The sequence below is a fragment of the Ceratotherium simum genome, chromosome 34 (genome assembly GCF_057802395.1).
Source record: "Ceratotherium simum simum isolate JZ-2026a chromosome 34, ASM5780239v1, whole genome shotgun sequence".
Classification (NCBI taxonomy): domain Eukaryota; kingdom Metazoa; phylum Chordata; class Mammalia; order Perissodactyla; family Rhinocerotidae; genus Ceratotherium; species Ceratotherium simum.
Genome location: NC_141933.1, coordinates 7,018,422 through 7,037,258, shown reverse-complemented (window position 1 = coordinate 7,037,258; position 18,837 = coordinate 7,018,422). Strand labels below are relative to the sequence as shown.

At 60.4% G+C, this 18,837-nt stretch overlaps 3 protein-coding genes across 6 annotated transcripts; all 3 read right to left on the bottom strand.

Moving 5' to 3' along the window:
* Positions 1 to 596: 596 nt before the first annotated feature.
* On the bottom strand, positions 597 to 7,923 carry RIN1 (Ras and Rab interactor 1). The gene is made up of 10 exons (XM_004437653.3): positions 7,121 to 7,923; positions 6,800 to 6,980; positions 6,583 to 6,697; positions 6,417 to 6,489; positions 6,180 to 6,271; positions 5,284 to 6,021; positions 4,668 to 4,973; positions 4,229 to 4,360; positions 3,936 to 4,084; positions 597 to 2,761 (listed from the first exon to the last, which is right to left on the bottom strand). The coding sequence occupies exons 1-10, from the start codon at positions 7,204 to 7,206 to the stop codon at positions 2,270 to 2,272; spliced, it is 2,364 nt and encodes a 787-aa protein (XP_004437710.1). The 5' UTR covers positions 7,207 to 7,923; the 3' UTR covers positions 597 to 2,269.
* Positions 7,924 to 8,226: 303 nt separating this feature from the next.
* On the bottom strand, positions 8,227 to 15,854 carry BRMS1 (BRMS1 transcriptional repressor and anoikis regulator). Of its 4 annotated transcripts, none has more exons than XM_014793042.2 (10): positions 15,721 to 15,854; positions 12,453 to 12,598; positions 12,291 to 12,381; positions 12,005 to 12,132; positions 11,744 to 11,823; positions 11,553 to 11,649; positions 10,893 to 10,985; positions 9,635 to 9,699; positions 9,128 to 9,167; positions 8,227 to 8,775 (listed from the first exon to the last, which is right to left on the bottom strand). In XM_014793042.2, the coding sequence occupies exons 2-10, from the start codon at positions 12,589 to 12,591 to the stop codon at positions 8,768 to 8,770; spliced, it is 741 nt and encodes a 246-aa protein (XP_014648528.1). In that variant the 5' UTR covers positions 12,592 to 12,598; positions 15,721 to 15,854; the 3' UTR covers positions 8,227 to 8,767. The 4 variants fall into 4 exon arrangements, with proteins under 4 accessions (XP_014648528.1, XP_087278734.1, XP_087278735.1 ...); XM_087422608.1 differs by having other exon boundaries at positions 8,227 to 8,494; XM_087422609.1 differs by having other exon boundaries at positions 8,227 to 8,494; positions 11,553 to 11,616.
* A 275-nt stretch (positions 15,855 to 16,129) lies between these two features.
* B4GAT1 (beta-1,4-glucuronyltransferase 1) lies at positions 16,130 to 18,370 on the bottom strand. The gene is made up of 2 exons (XM_004437655.2): positions 17,227 to 18,370; positions 16,130 to 16,993 (listed from the first exon to the last, which is right to left on the bottom strand). Exons 1-2 carry the CDS (start codon positions 18,280 to 18,282, stop codon positions 16,802 to 16,804), a joined length of 1,248 nt encoding a protein of 415 aa, XP_004437712.1. The 5' UTR covers positions 18,283 to 18,370; the 3' UTR covers positions 16,130 to 16,801.
* Between the last annotated feature and the right edge of the window lie 467 nt (positions 18,371 to 18,837).

Here is an 18,837-nt window from a genome sequence, read left to right as displayed (position 1 = left end):
GACGAGTAAATGTGTCCTGTTTTGGAGGACTGCAGAATCCGAAGTTCCACAGAACCTGGTCTCCAAGCCCTTTGCCCTGTAACAAGCCACTTTCCCTGAGCAAGCCTCAGTTTCCTCATCTGTCAAGTGGGGATAATAAGAGCAGTCTTAGACCGGCCTATCATTGCCTGCCCTGCCTGGAGCCCCAACCCCCGTCTCATGACCCTTGGTCATGCTGATTTACCTGGCCTGGACTCCTGAGTCTCTTGAGAGGATAAACCAAAAGACTCAGGCAGCAGACAGGGCCTGGCAGTGCTCCAATGAGCCACTGCTGGGGCCATGCCGAATTCCCAGGGCCAGGAATTAGGACTGAGCACAGGAAGGGCTTGCCAAAGTCCCCAAGGCAGGGGCCCAGAAGCCCCAGCCAGTCCTAGCGCCTGTGAGACCAGCTCCACATCTGGCCCTGGGGTTCTCCGAGCAACCCCTGCAAGCCCTCCAGGTCCGTCCTCTGGGACTGAACTTGAAGCATCCTGTGTTTGGTTCCCAGAACCCAGCCCTCCCTTAAACTCCCAGCTTCCCACCTCACCGCCCTTCACTCTTAGGTATCAAACTCCAAGCAGTGGACAGCATTTATTGAGCGCCTACGGAGTGCCCAGCACTGTGTGAGGCACTGGGGGGCGTGGGGTAGGGCGAGGGGACATACAAAAGAACGACGGGGAGACTCCCGACCAGCGAGAAGTTTGGTGGGGTGGGGCGTGGAAGTGGGGAGGGAAGAGCTGCTGGGGGCCCAGTGAGAAATTCGGGAGCCCTGCACTGGGCTGTATCTGGATTGTCTGAAATCCCGACGCCCGGGATTTCTACCTTCCAGTTGTCCTGTCTGTCTGACACGTGTGCTGATGTCCCTTTGTGCTCAGTACCTAAGGGAGCACCTCAGAGACCGGCTGGGGTCCTTCCACCAGAGGATGGTTCCTTCCCAGGGAGTGACCCCTGATGCTAAGGGAGCGGAGGGCTGGCAGCCCCGGCCCCCGCATTGTCCCCAGGTTGCCTGGCAGTGGCGGGAGTGCAAAGCCCGTGACCACCTGCTGCTGCGGCTCTGGAGCTGCCCTCGCCCCCGGGGAGTCACCCACTCAGCAGCCTCCTGGGCCACGTGCGTCCCCTTGTGGTCGTTGATGGCATTTTCTTCGCTCAGATTTGCTGCTTGCTCTGAGCCTTGAGGTTAATTTATTGGCGGCTTAGAATAGAGGACGTAGTTGGAACCTGACATCCTGGTTTGGGTGGGGGAACCCCTAATGGCCTGTTGTGTGATACCTTAGGAGTCACATTCCCGAACCTCAGTGGGTAATAAGCCATACCCTGCCTCTCGTAAAGCTCTTGAGGTCCAAAAGAGTTAAGAGCAGAGAAAGTGGCTTCCAAGCCCCCCTCCAGTTCGGAAGCCTGTCTCCAATTCCCCTGGGACCCCAGAGGGCCTGTGAGGCCTTCCCATCTTGGGGAAAGACTGGAAGTCGGTGGTCCCTCGGCTGGACCTGATCTCCAGGCTCTCCCCTGGGCTGACTGGGGAACGTCACCCTTCGTGAGAGCAGAGGACAGACCCTTGGAGGGATGGGGGCGGGGGTTGCTAACATCCCACCTCCTTCCCTCCCCTTTCCCCTAGTCTGAGCTCTGCTTTGCAGCAAAACCATCCATTTTGGCCCCTAGAAGACTTCTGGGAGAAGGCTGGGCAACAACAGCACCCCAACTTTACAGGTGAGGACACTGAGGTTTGGAGGTGCTGGTTCTCCAGGTGGTCGGGGCAGGACTGGTCCCCGAGCCCTTGCTGCCTCCCTGCATCCTCCTGACACCCAGGGGTGGGTGGAGCCTCTCAGGGCCTTGAAGCCACCGCCTGGAGGGGCTGCTCTGTGGCCCTGCCCTGGGCTGTACCCCTCCTCCACAGCCACAGGTTGGGAGTCTGGTGGATTTGTCCCCTGTTGGGCACACTCACCACTGCAGGCTGACTGGCCTCCAGCTGCTGGGGAAGGACAAGGGGCAAAGGGCCTTGGGGCCTTGGTCTGGAGCCCCCCAAACCCCCTCAACTTTACTCCAATGCCCCAGACGTGGCCAGTCAGGCGCTCCTCCAGCAGTGTGAACATGGGGATACATGGCAGACAGAGGTGGTGGCAGACACAGGACCCCAGCCTGGGGTGGGGAAGGCTAAGGGAGCTGTGGCCTTGGCTGCTGGGGCTGATGGCTCTGAAAGGCTGTCCCAGCAGGCTCAGAGTTTTCTGCCCCAAATGACCCTTCTGGCCACTCCCAGCTACTCCTCTGCTGCCTGACTTCCCTCAGCCTCTGGCGCCCCTGGTTGAGCAGGGCTCCCCCTGGCCTGGCCCTTGACCCCCTCAGCCCCCTGGGCAGTTGTCTCCGACTCTCCCTTGCTGTCCCTGGGACTTGCTTTGACGGTGTCCCCATCTCTAGGGCCCCCTTTCCCCTCCTCCCTGCCCCCTGCCTCTGGCTCCCCACCACCCTCCTCTGCCGCAGCCCCAGGTGAGGCCCCCTGGGTCTCAGGCCGCTCTGCCCGGCGGTAGACGAGGTAGCTGGTTGTGGGAAGCCCATGGGCCAGGGCTCCAGGGGGCAGGCGGTGGTAGCCCTGCTCCTTGTACAGGAAGAGGCCGAAAGTGTCAGGCTGGGTCACTCGGAATTTGGTGGCACAGAGCTGGTTCAGGGTGGCAATTGAGGCTCCTGGGGGCACGGCCAGGGTCTTGGAGGTGCAGCCACTGCTGGGGTCCTGATACGCTACTCGGAGGAGGTGCTGTGCAGGAGGAGAAGCGAAAACAAGACCTCAGCCCTGCCTGGTCTCTATCTGGCTGCCAAGCTTGAGGTCCCAGTGTAGGCCTAGCAGGGACAGGGGTGGGGTGGGATAAATCCAGTGGGAGAACCAAGTGGCAAAAGCTTTTTGGACAAGGTGAGCTCCAAGGGGGCTTCTGAGGAAGGAAGAGATGTGCTCGGGCTAGTGGGCCCCAGCTGCAGGCTGGAAGGCTGGCCCCAGCTGGCCCTACAGCCCGACCATCCTACTCAGACAGAGCTTCCTCTGTGCCCTAAGTGCTTGTCCCGCATTAAGTCATTTAATCCTCAATCAAGCCCAGGAGGTAGGTACTGTTACCCCATTTTAGAGATGAGAAAATCGAGGCACAAAGAGGTGACATAACTTGACCAAGTTCCACAACCAGAAAGTAGCAGAGCCGGGATTTGAACTCAGGATCTGGCTACCAAGTCTAGACTTTTTTTTTTTTTTGGTGAGGAAGATTGGCCCTGAGCTAACATCTGTGCCAATCTCCCTCTTTTTTTGTATGTGGGATGCTGCCACAGCATGGCTTGATGAGCAGTGTATAGGTCCGTGCCTGGGAACCCGTGAACCCCAGGCCACTGAAGCAGAACGTGCGAACTTAACCACTATGCCCTCAGGCTGGCCCCCCAAGTCTGGACTATTGACCAAGGCCAGGAAGGGTCCCTTGACTGGATGGAGAGGAGGTGAATGGCAGGATGGCGTCTGGCTCTGAGGACACCAGGCCTGAGCCCAGATGGGAGGGTGAGAGGAGCATGGGCTGGAAGGCTGAGTCCAGGGGAGGGCAGAGCCCCAGTTGGGGGCTGGAGCCTGCCATGTGTGTCCCTTTCCCTCTCCTGTCATGTCTCAATTTCCTCATCTGTAAAATGGGGACAATGATGGCCTTACTTCAGAGTTTCTGTGGAGATGCAGGGCTGCATCCCCAGGGCACTGAGCAGGGTGCCGGCACAGGGGGCGTACTCTTTCTAGAAAGGCCGGCTCTGATGCTTGTTCTGCGTGGGGCGCTGTTTCTATTGCGGGGTGATGCAGGACTAGCCTCTCCCCTGCTGCGTCCCACTGAGAAAAGGAGGGGACTGTGCTGGAGGATGCCAGAGCCCCCGCGCTGGACAGTTTGGGGTGGATGGCGTGGAGGCCCTGTTACCTGGAAGCTGTGGGTGGCAGGCACGCGGCGCTGCTCCCAGAGGCTGAGGGAGCGCTGCAGCTCCTGGGAGGGGCTCAGGGGAAGGATGGCCTGGTCCAGGCTGCTCAGCAGGGCCAGGCTGGCCGAGAGGGTGGTGAGGTAGTAGCCGCCTGGCACACAAGGGGAAGAATGCAGCTCAGGCTGGGGGTGGGTGACCTGTTCCCTCTGCCCTCCCCTGCTTACTCAGGGCCACACAGCCGCTAAGGCACCCCAGCCCCACTCTGACAGGGAGGCGGCGTGTGGGGGTCCCTCACCCTCTCCAGTGAGCAGGGCGGGCTCCAGCAGCTCTGACATGTACTCGGCCTCCAGCAGCAGTTCAGGAAGGTCACACTGGGCCAGGACGATGCTCAGCAGTGGGAGGAACTCATCGGCCCCAGCGCCTTCCCCTGTGGGAGGGTGGAGGAGGAAGCTTCAGGCTCCTCTGGGGCCCCACTCCTCATCTTAGATAGTGACCCTCCCCTCCACCTGCCAGGCCTTGGGCAATGTGGTTTCTAAGGCAACCATGAGCACGGGCTAGGGAGCAGATGCTCTACTTTCTGGGCCTCAGTTTCACCATCTTTGAGATGGGAGGGTTGGACTCTTTTTTTTTTTTTTTTTTTTGCTGCCGTACCATTCAGGGAGTCTCTGCCTGGTGGTGGGGGCCTGCCTCTGACTCAACAGGGGGCCAGTGGGAGGTGGTGGGAGGGGGCATACCCGCATGGGTCCTCAGGGCTGTGTAGAGCAGCTTGCAGGCCTGCAGGAGCCGCTTGATCTGGGCGCTGGGTGAGTAGGCCCGGAGCAGCTGCAGCAGCTTCTGGCGCACCTGTTCCATCTCTACGGGGGAGGGCAGGCTCACGCGGGACCCAAAGGCTCCGGGACCCTGGGCCCGGGCCAGGCGGAGGCCTTCAGCCAGGCGGCCCAGGGAGCCATTGGCAGAAAGCCGGCGCCGCAGGCGGGCCGCCAGGATGGGCCGGAGAGGCTTGAGCACGGAGCGATGCAGCGACTTCTCCAGGATGCATTCTGTGGAGGAGAGGCAGTCAGGGGTCAGGGGAATCACGGGGCTGGGGGCACAGTCCCGGGGAGAAGGGGCACAGTCATGGAGGGGGAACGATGAAAAGGAGGAGGATTCTTGGTGAGACAGGAGAGTTGGGGGGAAGGTGGGGGATGGAATTCACTTGAATGGTGGTGAGACAAGTTGGGTTTGTAAAGCAGCAGAACAGACTCAGAGAGGCAGGCTGGCACTGTGGAGAGAAGGCGAGAGGGGAAAGGGGAAGAGCTGGATTATGGAGAGAGGAGGCTGAACCAGCAGAGGCCTGGGCTGGAGTCTCACCCAGCCTCTCAGGCGGCAGCAGCTTCTCAGGGGCCAGCTCTGCGCTCAGCATGGCCCGGGCCTGGCTCAGCGCCTCGCGGACACCCTGCAGCTCCCGGGGCTCGGGGCTGGCCCGCACCTGGGTCAACAGATCCTGCACCAGCTGGCCCACGGCCGTGCGGCGGTCCTGCATCAGTGCTGCAGCTGCCCGGCCCACCTGCCGCTCGGGCGCCAGCAGGGAGCAGAAGGCAGCACTCATGGACCTAAGCAGGGGCCGCCGGCGGCCCAGGAGGGGTGAGGACACGGGGCTCCTCTGGGACCCTGGTGCCCCCTCCTCCTCCGAGCTGCTGGGGGAGCAGCAGTCCACCTCCTGGAGGGAGGGCAGGGGTGGGAGGCTGGGGCCAGCGCCCCCTGGCACACGGTACCCCCCTGAGCTCTCCCTCCGTAGCAGCTGGCGAGGGGGCAACCTTGCTGTCGGGGGGGGGGCTGCCGCTGGCAGCACCGGGACTGGGGGAGGTGGCACAGCAGGTGGAGACAGGGGGCTGGAGGTCTCTGTGGACACGCGCACTTTGAAACTCCTCTTGAATTTCTCCCGTTTGGTGGGGCCCAGGTCCCCTGGGAACAGTGGGTTGAAGAAGCACAGGGCGGCTCCGGTGCCCTGGTCCAGCTCTTGTGGGGACCGAGACTTCAGCCGGGGCAGCAGCGGGCCTTCAGATGGGCCTGGCTGAACCTTGGTGTTGAGGGAGGAGCTCCAGAACTCTAGGGAAGAGAAACTAACTGGGGCCTCAGGGAGGTTCACGGAGGGTGTCCAACCGAGCGAGAGGCACAGGCTTCAGGGCTGCGTGCCTGCGTGCCTTCCCTTTCCCTCTTGGCCTCAGGTTGCCCATCTGTGCAATGGGTAGCAGGGGATCCCTTACCGATGCCCAGATGGGAGATGGCTTCCAGCTCCTTGTGGGTGGCTGCCAGGCGGATGGCTCTGGGGAGCTGGAGCGGGAGGAGAAGGATGTCCCTGAGGCCAGAAGAGGAAGCAGAAAGTCAGGAGTGCGGCATGCTTGGGGCTGCCAGGGTTGAGAGGGCCTGTGGGGGTGGGGAGGACAGGGTGTCCCAGGGGAGCAGGGGCCCACAGACACCAGGTGCCCTGTGGCCAGGCTCACCGTGCATGGCAGTAGGCACAGATGAGCTGGACCAGGTCCAGGAACACGAGCTCCGAGCCCTCCAGGGAGACGCCTGAGAGATGGGAAGTGAGGGTGTCCTCTGGGGAGACCCCCCTGCCCCCCCCAACTGCTTCCAGCCCCTTCCCGCCAGGCCAGTTCCTCTCACCCCCAGGGCTCTCCTGGATGTAGTGGCTAGAGACGAAGGAGGGGCCGCTGGCCTCAGGCAGTCGCACGCACAGGACTTGGCACTGGCGGGTGTTAGATTTCCGCACCAGGAACGTCTGCAAGTGGACAGGGTTCGGAGGCTCAGGACCTCGTGTCCAGCTCCTCTCCCTCCTATCCTCCACTGGCCAGCCCCGGTGGGGGTTGGGAGCACGACTCACCCCCGGGGGCTCGGTCCTCAGTGTGTGTAGCGCAGCCGCGGCGTTGGCCCGCAGCTGCAGCCACACGGGCCGCGTGAGCAGCAGGCGCTCCCGCAGGCTCACGGTGCGCCCGGGCCGCTGGGGCCCACCTGCCTGTCCCCCACCGGCATCCGGCACGTCGTACAGCGAGTCCTGGGCTGGCCTGGAGGCAGGCACCAGACCTGAGCAGGAGGCCAGGCGCTGGGACCCTTGCCCAGCCCTTTCCCCCTCCTCTGCCCCAGGACAGACCATGCTCTGCCATCCCTCCTTGCCCCACCAGGCTGCCCCTCCAACTTCACTAACTTTTTTTTTTCCAGGTGCCCAGGTGCAAAGCTGGTCGGGCTGGGGGCTCCGAGAGGTCCCGCTCCTGGCTCCCCAGGGGTTTCCATGGCTGGGAGCGCCTTCGGTTTCTCCCGGTTTCTCCCGGGACTCAGGAAGAGAATCCAGCCCCCAAGGCAAGAGCATTCACATTCCCGGTGGTGAGTAACACTTCCTGAGGGCGGATCGCCCTGTCACACCCCGCCAGTTAACTCTTGTGTGTCCACTCGGCCTGGGCAGTGCCCGCTGCCTCTCTGTTCTGGGCCCAGCCTCGCGGGGCGGGGCTCCCCTCCACGTAAGCACCACTCCAAGGGCCCTAGCTGTGGGGCTGCCGCCTCCACACAGCACTCCCTGTAGTCCTGCCCGCCTCCTCGAACCACACAGGTGGGCGGCAAGGGGTTAAGCAGGGCCTGTCTCAGTCTCCACAAGCCCAAGCCTCACCCTTGGGGCACCTTTAAGTCTGTGGTCAATTGCTCATCTGTCCACGTCTTGAGGTCAGCCTTGTGGCAAAGCGCCCCCTACTGGTCACCAATGACTCAGTCCTGAGCCTAACTTGGGTTTTGGGATTTCAGGTTGTCATGGAGAAAGGATGCTGTGTCTCCATGGAAACTAACCCCTTTGCTTAACTGAGGTTCTGGGGGTGGTTCTAACACTCAGTGCTAAACAGGGGGAAGTCTGGCTGTGAGGTCGTCAGCACACAGCGCTGCTGCCGGCTGCCTCCCACGCGCACAGGCCCTGCCAGCCTGCTGCGCCAATCTGCCAAGCGACCGGGGCAGGTGCAGACATGATCCAGTCTCCAACCACCGAGCACCCCGCCCCCTTCCCCACCCGAGGCCACGTGCTCTGCCTCTGCCACATGCTGCTGCAGACTTTGCTCAGCAGCACCAGGCAGTCCAGGGCCCAGCCCCCACCTTGGGGGGGAACCCCCCACCTTCCCCAGCGTATAGGCCAAGTCAGAGTGGGTAGGCTCCTGCTGGGTAGTGAGAGAAGGCACCAGGGACCCCCCGAAGAGACTGCCTGTCTCAGGACCTCCCCAGGCGAGCCCTGATTCCCTTGTAAGGTCAATCAGACACATGCAGGCCACACCAGAGTCCCAGGAAAGGTTTTAATTCCAGTCCCCCAAATCTGGGAGGAAGACACCAAGAACCGCCTTGAGAAGACCTGGAGAGCCTGCTCCAGCAACAGCCAGGACAGACAGGCCCTCCAAATATAATTTCTGGCTCAAAGTTCCCACGAAGCGGGGCCCAGCTCACTGGCCCAGTGACTGGGGAGCCGGGTCCACGGTCAGCAAGAAGCATGCTGCTTTGGCTTAAGACGAGGGACGTCCTCATTGTCGGGGAGGGCACAGAGGAGGCTGACCTTCGGGAGGGGGAGGAGGTGGGCTGGTTGGGGATGGAGGAGACCGTCTTGCCCGGCGAGGGCAGCTCCGGGCCACAGCTGTACAGGCCCCCGAGGACGGGCAGAGGAGTCCAGACCAGTGGTGGCTGGAGGGGAGGGCCAAGCAGCAGTGCTGGAGAGCTGGCTGGGCAGACCCTGAGGGGCCTGTCAGTCTGCCTTTCTGCAGCAGGATAATGCAAATCCTGGGTCTAGTGCCAGCTGCTCCAAGGGGCCTGCTGGCTGTGGACAGCAGGGTCACGGTCCTGGGGGTACGTGGGAAGGGGAAATCACTGCAGGTGAGCAGAGGCTGGTCCAAGAGGAGGCAGTCACTTCACATGGGGGACTGAGAGGAGAGGCCTCAGTCTGGCCCAGGGCAAGTGAAGCCAGGAGGGCACAGGGCAGCTCCAGAGCCCTTCTCCGTGGGCCCACCAGCCCTCCCCAACCAATCCTGCCCCATCAACCAAGAGCTTCCCCACCCCCACAGTGCCCTCAAACCCAGACTGTCCTCTCTCGGGCCACGGATCTGACCCGGCCCCTGCCTCTCTCTGGGCTCCTTTCCAGGAAGCTGGGCTGGGGTGGGGCGGTGGGAAACAGAACAATCCCTATGGTTCTTACCATCTGATTTTCTCTTCTGAGGGGATACAGCTGCCCTAGCCTGGGTAGGTGAGAAGAAAAGCCCCCTGAGAGCCTGCCTTCAGTGGGCAAGTCACCCCCGACATCAGCCTCTCTGGGGTGGGGGGCTGCTGGGTCAGTGCTGCACCAAGAGGGCTGGGGAGCACAGACCCCTTCTGGGCAAAGCTCTGAGGTGGTCTCTTGTCAGACGCCTGGCCGGGCCAGCTGCTTTCCCGTCTCCCCCCACCGCCTTTCTCCCACCCCATCCAAACCCGCCCTGGTAGTTTCCTCCTCCAGGGCAGCCTCGGGCAAAAGGAGGCTTGTGAGCTGACCGCAATGCCGGGGAACTGAAGGCAGGGGTGCCGACGGCCGAGCAGAGAGCTCCCCAGACCCTCAGACAGCCCCCCCGGGGAGAGCCTGCAGAGATCAAGGCTGGGGTCTGCGCCGGGCCCTGCGCTGGCAGCCCCTATCCTGAGATGCGGCGGGCAATGCGGGCAGCAGGGTACCCACCTTTTTGATGGCCGTCCAGTCCTCCAGGATGTCAATCTCCTGCAGCATGTACACGATGTAGGGGCCTGCAACGGGCGTCAAGGAAGCAGGATGCCCAGCGTGGGGGGCAGGTGACGGGCCTCGGCCTGGGGGCTCTGACACTCGGGGGGTGGTGCCGTGGATGGTGGCGAGGTGGGCCAGAGCTCAGGCTTCACCTCCTACCTCTCAGCCCCCAGGTTCTCAGGGGCAGGGGGAGGCTACTGTCTATGTTGCTGAGTCCATGGGGTCACTGAGCCCCACCCTGACTTTCCATCGGCTCCCCCTCACCTCCTCTCTCCAGCCTCAAGGTCAGCAGGCCAAGGTCCATCCCACCAGTTCAGGAATCTGCTCCTTCTGTTCTCATCCCCTTAACTGTGCCCTCATCGGGCCTCTTTCCCCATCTACAGACTCTGCTCTCTTCTATCCTGAAAACGCTCCTTCAGTCCCCCAGGGGGGCCATCCACTCTGCCCTCCAGTGCTCTGTACCTAATGCCTCCACGCCCTCCTCCCATTCACCCCTCAAGTCCTACAGTCCAGACTCCTCCCTCCCTGCCCAAACCTGAATCCCATCACCAGGCGGCCAACGTCCTGAGCATCTGGTTGCTGCAGGGATAGTGGGGGCAGGCGGGGGCATGAGAATTCAATTCAACTCTGTGCCGGGCTATGCCAGGAGGGATGAAGGCACAGCAGGCCCTGGACTGAGGGGCTCATGCCTAAGGTGGGGCAGACGCAACTGCTCCCATATGGGATGCGGGTGCCCCAGCTGAGGGCACAGAGGTGCAGGGGAGAGAGAAGCCACAGCCACTGGAGGAAGACCAAGAGAGACTTCCCGGAGGAGGTAACATCTGAGACGAGCACTGAGCAGGCAGAGACAGGCAGAAAGGCATTCCAAGAGGAGGGTGGAAAGTGAGCAAAGGCGTGGGGGTGGGAAGGCCTGGGACACGCCCAGGCACATCGTGGGAAAGCCAGACGGGCCTCAAAGGAGACCTCACTCAAGAAGTTATGGGGAGTCACTGAACGGATGTTTCTATTTCTCTATAGCCACATAGCCCAGGAGAAACCCAGGACCCCACAAAACATTCCTGACAGCTGGATTTTCCCAGACACGGCCACAGGATGCCAAATGACCATAAATGTGTCCAGTCTGACTCTGCCTTCTGTGTCCCTCCACCACCTCCTCCGGGTCTGGAGCAGACCCTGTTGTCCCACCTAGCTCAGGCCACCGTGGGTGGAAGGATACCAGAAACAAGAGGCGCCTTCTTCCTCTTGCTGGGTGGCAGGGAGTCCCAGGTCTTCGAGCTGCCTCTGGCGTGCAGTTTGTCATCCCACCACTCTGTGCCCCCAGAACCAGAGTCACGATCGGGGTGCTGGTCCTCCCAGGCCACCCTCACCCTGTAGCCTCACAGGCGCTAGGCCAGCCCTCCCCATCAACCACCTCCCAGGGCCGTGGAGAGAACGCTGGGCTTGGGAGCTGGCAGCTAAGTTCAGGTCCCGACTGCACAGCTGTGCAACCCAGCGAAGGAGGGCACTGTGCTTTATGAGCCTCGGTGTCTTCAGCTGTTCAGTGGGAGGATGACAATTCCTGCCTTCCCAGGGCCCCGTATAAATGTAGCTGCTGTGGACATGCAGGGGCCTGTGGCTACTGTATGCATGGGCGGGTCAGAATGACACCTCCTGTTCTGGAAGAGAGCAGGGGCAGAGGAGGGCGGGTACCCACTCTTCCTGAGCCCCCACCGTGTGCCAGGCACTGGGCAAGGCCCTTCCACGCTTGGTTTCATTCAGTCCCCACAGTGACGCCCTGAAGCAGGTCCTTTTCCACCCCCTTGTGCAGGCAGGGAAGCTGAGCTCCAGACAGAGCCAGGCCTGGGGCAGGGGGGCCCGGGCCGGCCCCTCGCCTCACCAGAGCTGATGTCCAGGCTCTGGCGGTCCTCCTCCAGCCTCTGGATCCGCTCCTGCAGCTCGCCCTGCAGGGTGTCATAGAGCAGGAGCTTCTCACTCTGGAAGAGGTGGGGCAGCTCAGCCAGGCGGGACAGGGTGGCCACTTCAGTGTCCCCCCCGCCCACCCCCCCCGCGGCCTGCCTCCACGTTCACCTCCAGGTGCTGCTTGGCCCCCTGCAGCTCACACTCGTACTTATTCCTGATCACGTCCAGACAGAAGCCCTTGTAGATCCCTGCAGAGGGAGGGAGATGGGAGGCCCTGCTTGGCCAGGGACCCCGGTACCCAAAAAGGGGGGCCGGGAGCAGGGGTGAGGCAGGGCAGGGTGAGAGAGGAAGGGGACAGAGCCATGGGTGCTGGCAGGGAAGAGGGAGGGGGACTGGGGGCCGCCCCAGGGCACAGGCCAGCCCACAGACCTGCCACCTGAATGCGAATCTTGAGGCTCCGCTGCAGCCCCCCCAGGGGCTCTGTGTACTCGGGCGCTCTCTCGGCCCCCACTTCCTCCAGCCGCACCCGCAGCTGACTCAGTCGCTCCCTGAACAACCTGGAGGTAAGACAGCCACGCACCCATGTGCACCTCCGTCACGCAGGTGCCAGGCGCCCTCATTCCCTCGGGGCCTCAGCCGCCCCTGCCCAGCACCAGGCCCGCCGCCTCCTCACCCCAGGTGCCTGAAGACCCAGCCCTGGGTGTCCCGCGCTCACTTCTCCTTCAGCTCCGAGAACTGCTTCTCCAGGTCCAGCATCTCGTTGACGCACTCGCTGCGGCGCCGCTCGTAGTCCTCGTCGTCCATCTCTGAGACAAGAGGCCAGTCAGCGCCAGCTGAGCAGGAGCGGCGGGCACGCGTGTGTGCGTGTGGGGCTCACCTGAGCTCTCCTCCTCTGACTCGGTCTGGCTGCCACTCCGTTCCTCCTCACTCTCTTCCTCTTCCCCATTCATCTCGGCGGCTGAGTCGCCCTCTGCTTCCATCTCCTCTGTGTCTTTGCTTGGAGGCTGGACCGGCATCTGGGCTCTGCGAGAAGGAGTGGAGCCATCACTCACAGCCCGCAGCTCCGAGCAGGAAAGCGGCCACGTGGGGAGTCAAACCAAGCCTGACCACAGACGGGGACAGCTGGGGAAGTGACTGGACGCACCACACCCTGAGCACATGATGGGTGGGGAGGCTGCAAGCAGCCCTGTCTGCACATCTCCCAGAAGTGTGGGAGCCACAGAAACGCCCAGGCCCTTGGCCACTGTTAGTCATTCCAGTCCTGGGAATACTGGCCAAGGTGATGCTTCATAAGATGGAAAAGGCCAAGGGGGGCTCCCCACTGCCTTTGGGACTGGGGCTTTCTTTTTTTTTTTTTTTTAAAGATTTTATTTATTTATTTTTTCCCCCCAAAGCCCCAGTAGATAGTTGTATGTCATAGCTGCACATCCTTCTAGTTGCTGTATGTGGGCCTCGGCCTCAGGATGGACGGAGAAGTGGTGCCTCGGTGCGCGCCCGGGATCCGAACCCGGGCCACCAGCATCGGAGCGCGCGCACTTAACCACCAAGCCACGGGGCCGGCCCGGGACTGGGGCTTTCAAAGCCCTGCAAAGACTAGACTTGGACTACTGGTCCAGCTCCTCACCCCACCATCTAATGGCCAGTTCTCACATACACCATGCACTTCCTCCCCCCTTCTCGTGCTCCACACCCTCCACTTCCCTTCCTGAGAACACTCGACAACCTTCCTGTCTTCTCACTGGGCTCTGGGTCAAATCCCATCTCCTTCTGCTTCCTGTGGGATCTCATGTCATTTCTTCCGTATCTTCAATTCTCCCTCTCGCCAGCTCCTTCCTATGACACTGTGGACACGCTCAGGGATTGTCCACCATTTAGAAAAAGCAGCAACACAAAACCTCACCCCATTCCACTGAACTGCTCCCCGCTGTCTGCCTCTCAGCTACACTTTCAAGGCCTTGTGCACCCTTGCTGGTCCTACTCTCTCACCTCTCGCTTGTTCCAGTCCATTTCAGTACCATCGCTCGGCTGAAACTACTCCTGTAGAGTTAACCAAGGACCTCTTTGTACCTAGTGCCATTTTTCAGTGCTTATCTTAGTTGACTTTGCAGCAACACTAAACACTGCTAAGCAGTCTTTCTCTTATTCACTCATCTACTATTTATTTTTTTTTTGTGAGGAAGATCAGCCCTGAGCTAACATCCATGCTAATCCTCCTCTTTTTGCTGAGGAAGACCAGCCCTGAGCTAACATCTATTGCCAATCCTCCTCCTTTTTTTCCCCCAAAGCTCCAGTAGATAGTTGTATGTTGTAGTTACACATCCTTCTAGTTGCTCTATGTGGGACGTGGCCTCAGCATGGCCGGAGAAGCGGTGCGTCAGTGCGCGCCCAGGATCCGAACCTGGGCCGCCAGTAGCGGAGCGCGCGCACTTAACTGCTAAGCCACGGGGCCGGCCCTCACTCATCTACTATTTACTGAAAAATCTAATATATGTTAGGTACCATCAGACACTATGGTAGTACTGGGCACAATTGTGACAGACAGACAGACAGTCTCTGACCTCAAGGAGTTTACAAGTTCCTGGGAGAGAGAGGCAAAGAAACAGACCATTATTGTGGTGTGAGAAGAGCTGAGACTGGAGGCAGATGGGAGAGGCATCTAACAGAAACCTGGAGCTTGCCGCAGCAGTGAGGGCTTGCAGAGGAAGGTGTGCCAGACCGAGGAGCTGAGCTGGTTGAGGGAAGGAACATTCCAAGTACAGTGAGTAGCATATAATGAGAGAAGGAGCAGAGCTGGGGTCACGTGGATCTAAGCCTCAGAGAGAAATCTGGGCTCAGAAATCTGGTCATCAACATCTAGCGAGTTTTTCAGGTCTTGAGGGAGGGTGAAATCAGCAAGGCAGAATGTGTGGAGCGAGAAAAGGCCCATGATGGAACTCCGAGGGTCACCAAACAGACAGATGATGCAACCTCTACAAAGGAGAAGGAAATTAGCAAGAGGTGGAGGAAGAGAAACTCAAAGTTATGGGGAGAGAGAATTTCAGAAGGATGGAGCAGTGACAGGGCCAAATGTTACCAAGAGATCACCTGAGAGGAAGACTCAACAGTCCTCTCAACAGATAATCTCCGCTTGCTGGGGGCTTCTATTTCACTGTGATGTTTTCCCAAACTCTCTGGGCCCTGCTTTGTAGTCCTTTAGATCACTGTAGACACCACTCCCTCCAGGAAGCTTTATCTGCTTACATCACCTCTCTATTTGTCCATTCTCATGCCTGTCTCCCCAGCCATTCTGTAAGCCTCACCAGGGCAGGGCTGCACATGCGCCGTATTCACCTAACACAGTACTGACTCACTTGGTAACTGGTGGATTTGCAAATACAAATTAAACAAAACAAACTTTTGCGGGGCAGGGATTGGCTTTTACTTCTTGGTAGCGTCAGGCCCCTGTAGTGGTAGCAAACCCAATATTCTGTTAACTTTCCCGGACGCCAATTCGAGTTGTGTAAATAACTAGCCTAGAGGGCAGCTTAGTCACATTCCTCAATGATTTCACAAACGATCTGAACCTGAAAACCTGGGTTCACCAAACCAGCCTTATCTTTCCCATTCTCAAGCCTCAGTTCTTGCAGTTCCCAAATTTCGCAATCCCTCTTAACCATTAAATATATTTACTCTGTAAGACGCGACTTAAGTCCTACCTTTCGGGACCAGAAAGGGCGGCGGAGGGAGGGAGTCTCTCCAGCTGTCGCTGATTCTACTCAGTGAACTAAAGTAAATCACACACACACACACACCCCTCGGGTGCAAAAAAAAGGACAACCACTGCTACTCTAAGTGTTGTAAAGATCGCAAAGGGTAAGAGATGGAAAAGCAAACTGTAAGGCGCCGTGCACATGCAATTTATCTTTTCAGAAAGTAACCATTTCGAGGGCAGGCCTCCATGTAAGGCAGATTCTTCCCCACCTTCGAAGAGGCCAACAGCCCCTCCGCGGGGCGCCGAAGCCTCCCGCCACTGGCTCTCCCGCAGCCAGCTGCGGCTCCCCAAGCATCCAGCCGGTTAAGTCTCCCCTTCGGCCCTGGAGATTGCGCCGGCTCCGAACCGACTCACCGAAGAGGCCAAACCAGGCACCAGGGGTGGCGATACGCACCGCGGAGAGTGGGTCCTCTGGCTTCACGTCCGCGACTCCCAAAGAGGACCCCGAAACCACGGGTATTGGCCGCCGCCGCCGCCGCCGCCGGACTCCCGGAAGCGCTTCGCCGGTCCTCTTCTCCGGGAGGCGGGGCTTGTCTGCGCTTCCGTATGCGTCATCAGGAGGCGCCCGTCGGAGAGCTCATAATTGGACAGCTCGGGGCAAGGCATGCTGGGATACTGCGGGCCGGTCTCCATAGCAACCGGCCGAAATGCAGAGGTCTTCAGCCGGCGGGAAAGGCCCTTGTGGTTTCCTTGCTTTGCAGCCGTCGCCCCTTGGTCCGCGGCCATCTCCCACCCCCGGCGTGAAAGGGGCGAACCCGGGACCTCCCCGTCCGCCCGGTACAGGAGAGTAATGGAGCCAGCTGTAGGTGTGAACACTCATTTATTTACACATTGTCACTGGCAGGCAAATAACTCAGCCCAGCCTATTCGAGGGTTAGAGATCGCGGACTACCACACACACAACCTGCAGACCCTTCCCTTCTCCAGAGTCCCCGAGGACGGAAGGCTGGGAGAACCAGGAAGTTTAGGCTACTGCCCAAAACCTAAGAACTAAATTCAACGCCTTCCTCCGATTTCTTTCCAAAAAGTCCATGTTGTTAAGTACTCAGACTTCTAGCTCTGTCCCATGCATACTTTTTGCTCTCCTACTACCCACCCACCCAAGACTGTTAATAATAATAATAATAATACTGTAATAATATTAATAATACTTCACATTTGTACGAAGCTTACAGAATGTTTTCACATATAGCATCTCATCTGAGCCTCCCAACAGTGCTGTGAGGTAGATATTCTCACCTCCCTTTTTACAGACGGGGTAACTGAGGCTCAGAGAGGGAACAGGATTTGCTCAAGGCCACACAGCTAGTTAGTGGTAAAGCTAGGATTTGATCCCAGCACCCCATATTCAAGTCCAGTGTTCTAACACCACAGCTACCACTGCAAAGTGGAGTGAAATTTCTCACCCCTGTCAGGCCTGAGGGGCGGCCTAAGGAGGGAGGAGGCTGACTTCTCAGACTAGGAGAGGGAAGGGCTCAGCAGTGACGTGGGGAGTCAGGGTACTTCGCCTTTAACTCCTGTTTGAACTGGCGGTAAAGGATCTTATTGTGCTGATTTTCGGCTTCCTTTTGGGGATGGAACTTCAAGGCTTCTTTGAAGCCCTTATGAACCAGGAAACCTTCGTTCAGCACCTCGAAATCAAATCCTGCCACGTGCAGCTCACAGGCCTGTGGGGGGAGAGACAGGTCAGCAAGTTTGTTGACATTCCTTCGGCTGAGACTAACATCCCTAAAGCCGCACACCAGCATCCCCACTACTCTGGAGGCATCCTGGATCTTCCACACCATCCAACCACGTCCTGAACTATGATCCCTCCTGCCTCGTTGCCTCCTTTCCATTCAGGGCCACTCATAGCTCCCTGAACCCACCACCCTTCCTGCCCCATTTCCCCTCTGAGCACCTGGCTGATGCGATTGAAGCCGTACTGCCGAAAGCGCTCGTCGAAGGTGGGCACCTTGCCTCCAGCCACGTAGAATGGCTCCCAGGGGTCCTGCCAGGGCACTACGTAGGCAGGCCTCAGCAAGGTCTCTTCTGGCAGGTTGACCCAGCGGGAGTAGTTGGTGGGCGCCTGGCAGGGCGTGCACAGCCCGTAATAGAAGGGCCGCACCTCGCCCACCTGGTAGAGCTGCAGCAGCTCATTCTTGTTCGTGGGCATGCGGCGGGCTCGGCGGATCTCGAAGGCAGGCACCACCAGCGCTGTGCCCGCCCACTGCTTGCTCTGATCCAGCATTTCCCGCAGGCCTCTCCACAGCCCCTCGCTGGGCACCATGTCCACATCGATTACCAGGGCATAGTTGGCCCCCTCACGAGCCAGATTCCTCAGCAGGTTATTGGGGTAGGAGACATTGGTGCCCAACGCATAATTGATCCCGGGCTGGGCCACCCTGGCTAGCTTGTCAAAGACTTCCTGGCAGGACCGCAACAGGGCAAACTCCCCCGGCTCCCTGGGGTCGGGCACCGCGGCCTCATAGCGCGAGGGGCACACGAGGTGCATGGCGACCCTGGCGCGCATGTCGGGGCAGTGGCTGCTCAGCGCGTAGGTCAGCACCGTGGCCAGCTGCGCCTCCTCTTTGGTGGCCGCGAACACCGACACGGATAGCGGGCCCTCCCAGCGCTCCAACAGGCCGGACAGGTGCAGCAGGTTGTCCACGCTGGCGTGCGTGGCCAGGATCACATCGTTGGGGTCCATGGTGGTCTTCAGTAGGCCCCTGTAGACGCGGTAGTCGCCGCTGGCGTCCAGGACGCCTCCGGAGGCCAGCGCGGTGCGGAGCTGCGCCTTGACCTGGTCCACGGACCGCGGGGATGGGGGGAAGAACTCGAAATACTGGTCTTGCTCCTCCTGCCCGTGTAGCCCGGACAGCAGCGACAGGTAGAGCAGCTGCAGCATCGCCACCAACATTAGCGCGGCCAGCAGCAGCTGGTAGAAGGCGCACCGAATGGCGTAGGACATCTGCATGGCTCTCGGGGCGCAGGGCGCGCAGCAGGGACCACCGGGCCGCAGGCTCCGCCGGCAGCCGCAAGCCCGGATTTACCGCAGCCTACCGAGCGCGGCCGAAGCGAGCCGAGGCGAGCCGAGCCCCGCGCGCAGCCCCGCCCGCCCGCGCCGGCCTCCAGGCGCGCCAGCTCGCCCCCTGCACGCGAGGAGGAGCCACTGCACTCGCCGCCCGGGCCGCGCGCTTTGCAAACTCTGAAACTCCCCGCGGCCGCGCCGCCGCGCCTGCCAGGTTCCCAGAGACACATAGCCCCTCTCTCCCGATCACTGCGCGACCCCCTGAACCAAGCGCGTCCTGAAACCCCGGCGAGCTCGCCCCCGGCTCAGGGAGGGGAAACCTTGCCAGAGCTCGGCTGCGGCTTGGAGAAGGATGGCGCGGGTTCCTGGCTGCGGCGGGTGGAAGGGAACACAAAAAGCCCTTTTCTTTCTGCCGTCTCCCCCTTCTAGGTCCTACGAAGTCTGCTCTGAGGAATGGATGCAGGGGGGGGGGTGGGGGGGGGGTCCCGGAAGGTGCGGAGG

Bases quoted from the DNA above. Each gene is read 5' to 3' on its own strand.
- RIN1 (XM_004437653.3), bottom strand. From the start codon at position 7,206: ATGGAAACCCCTGGGGAGCCAGGAGCGGGACCTCTCGGAGCCCCCAGC. The intron at 6,698-6,799 runs GTGAGTCGTGCT...GTCCACTTGCAG, and splicing joins TGAGGACCGAGCCCCCGGGG to ACGTTCCTGGTGCGGAAATC. The intron at 4,361-4,667 runs GTATGCCCCCTC...ACCCTCCCACAG, and splicing joins AGCCCTGAGGACCCATGCGG to GGGAAGGCGCTGGGGCCGAT.
- BRMS1 (XM_087422608.1), bottom strand. From the start codon at position 12,591: ATGCCGGTCCAGCCTCCAAGCAAAGACACAGAGGAGATGGAAGCAGAG. The intron at 12,133-12,290 runs GTGAGCGCGGGA...TCTTACCTCCAG, and splicing joins TTCTCGGAGCTGAAGGAGAA to GTTGTTCAGGGAGCGACTGA. The intron at 11,650-11,743 runs GTGAACGTGGAG...CACCTCTTCCAG, and splicing joins GGGCCAAGCAGCACCTGGAG to AGTGAGAAGCTCCTGCTCTA.
- B4GAT1 (XM_004437655.2), bottom strand. From the start codon at position 18,282: ATGCAGATGTCCTACGCCATTCGGTGCGCCTTCTACCAGCTGCTGCTG. The intron at 16,994-17,226 runs GTGCTCAGAGGG...CTCCCCCCACAG, and splicing joins GCTTCAATCGCATCAGCCAG to GCCTGTGAGCTGCACGTGGC.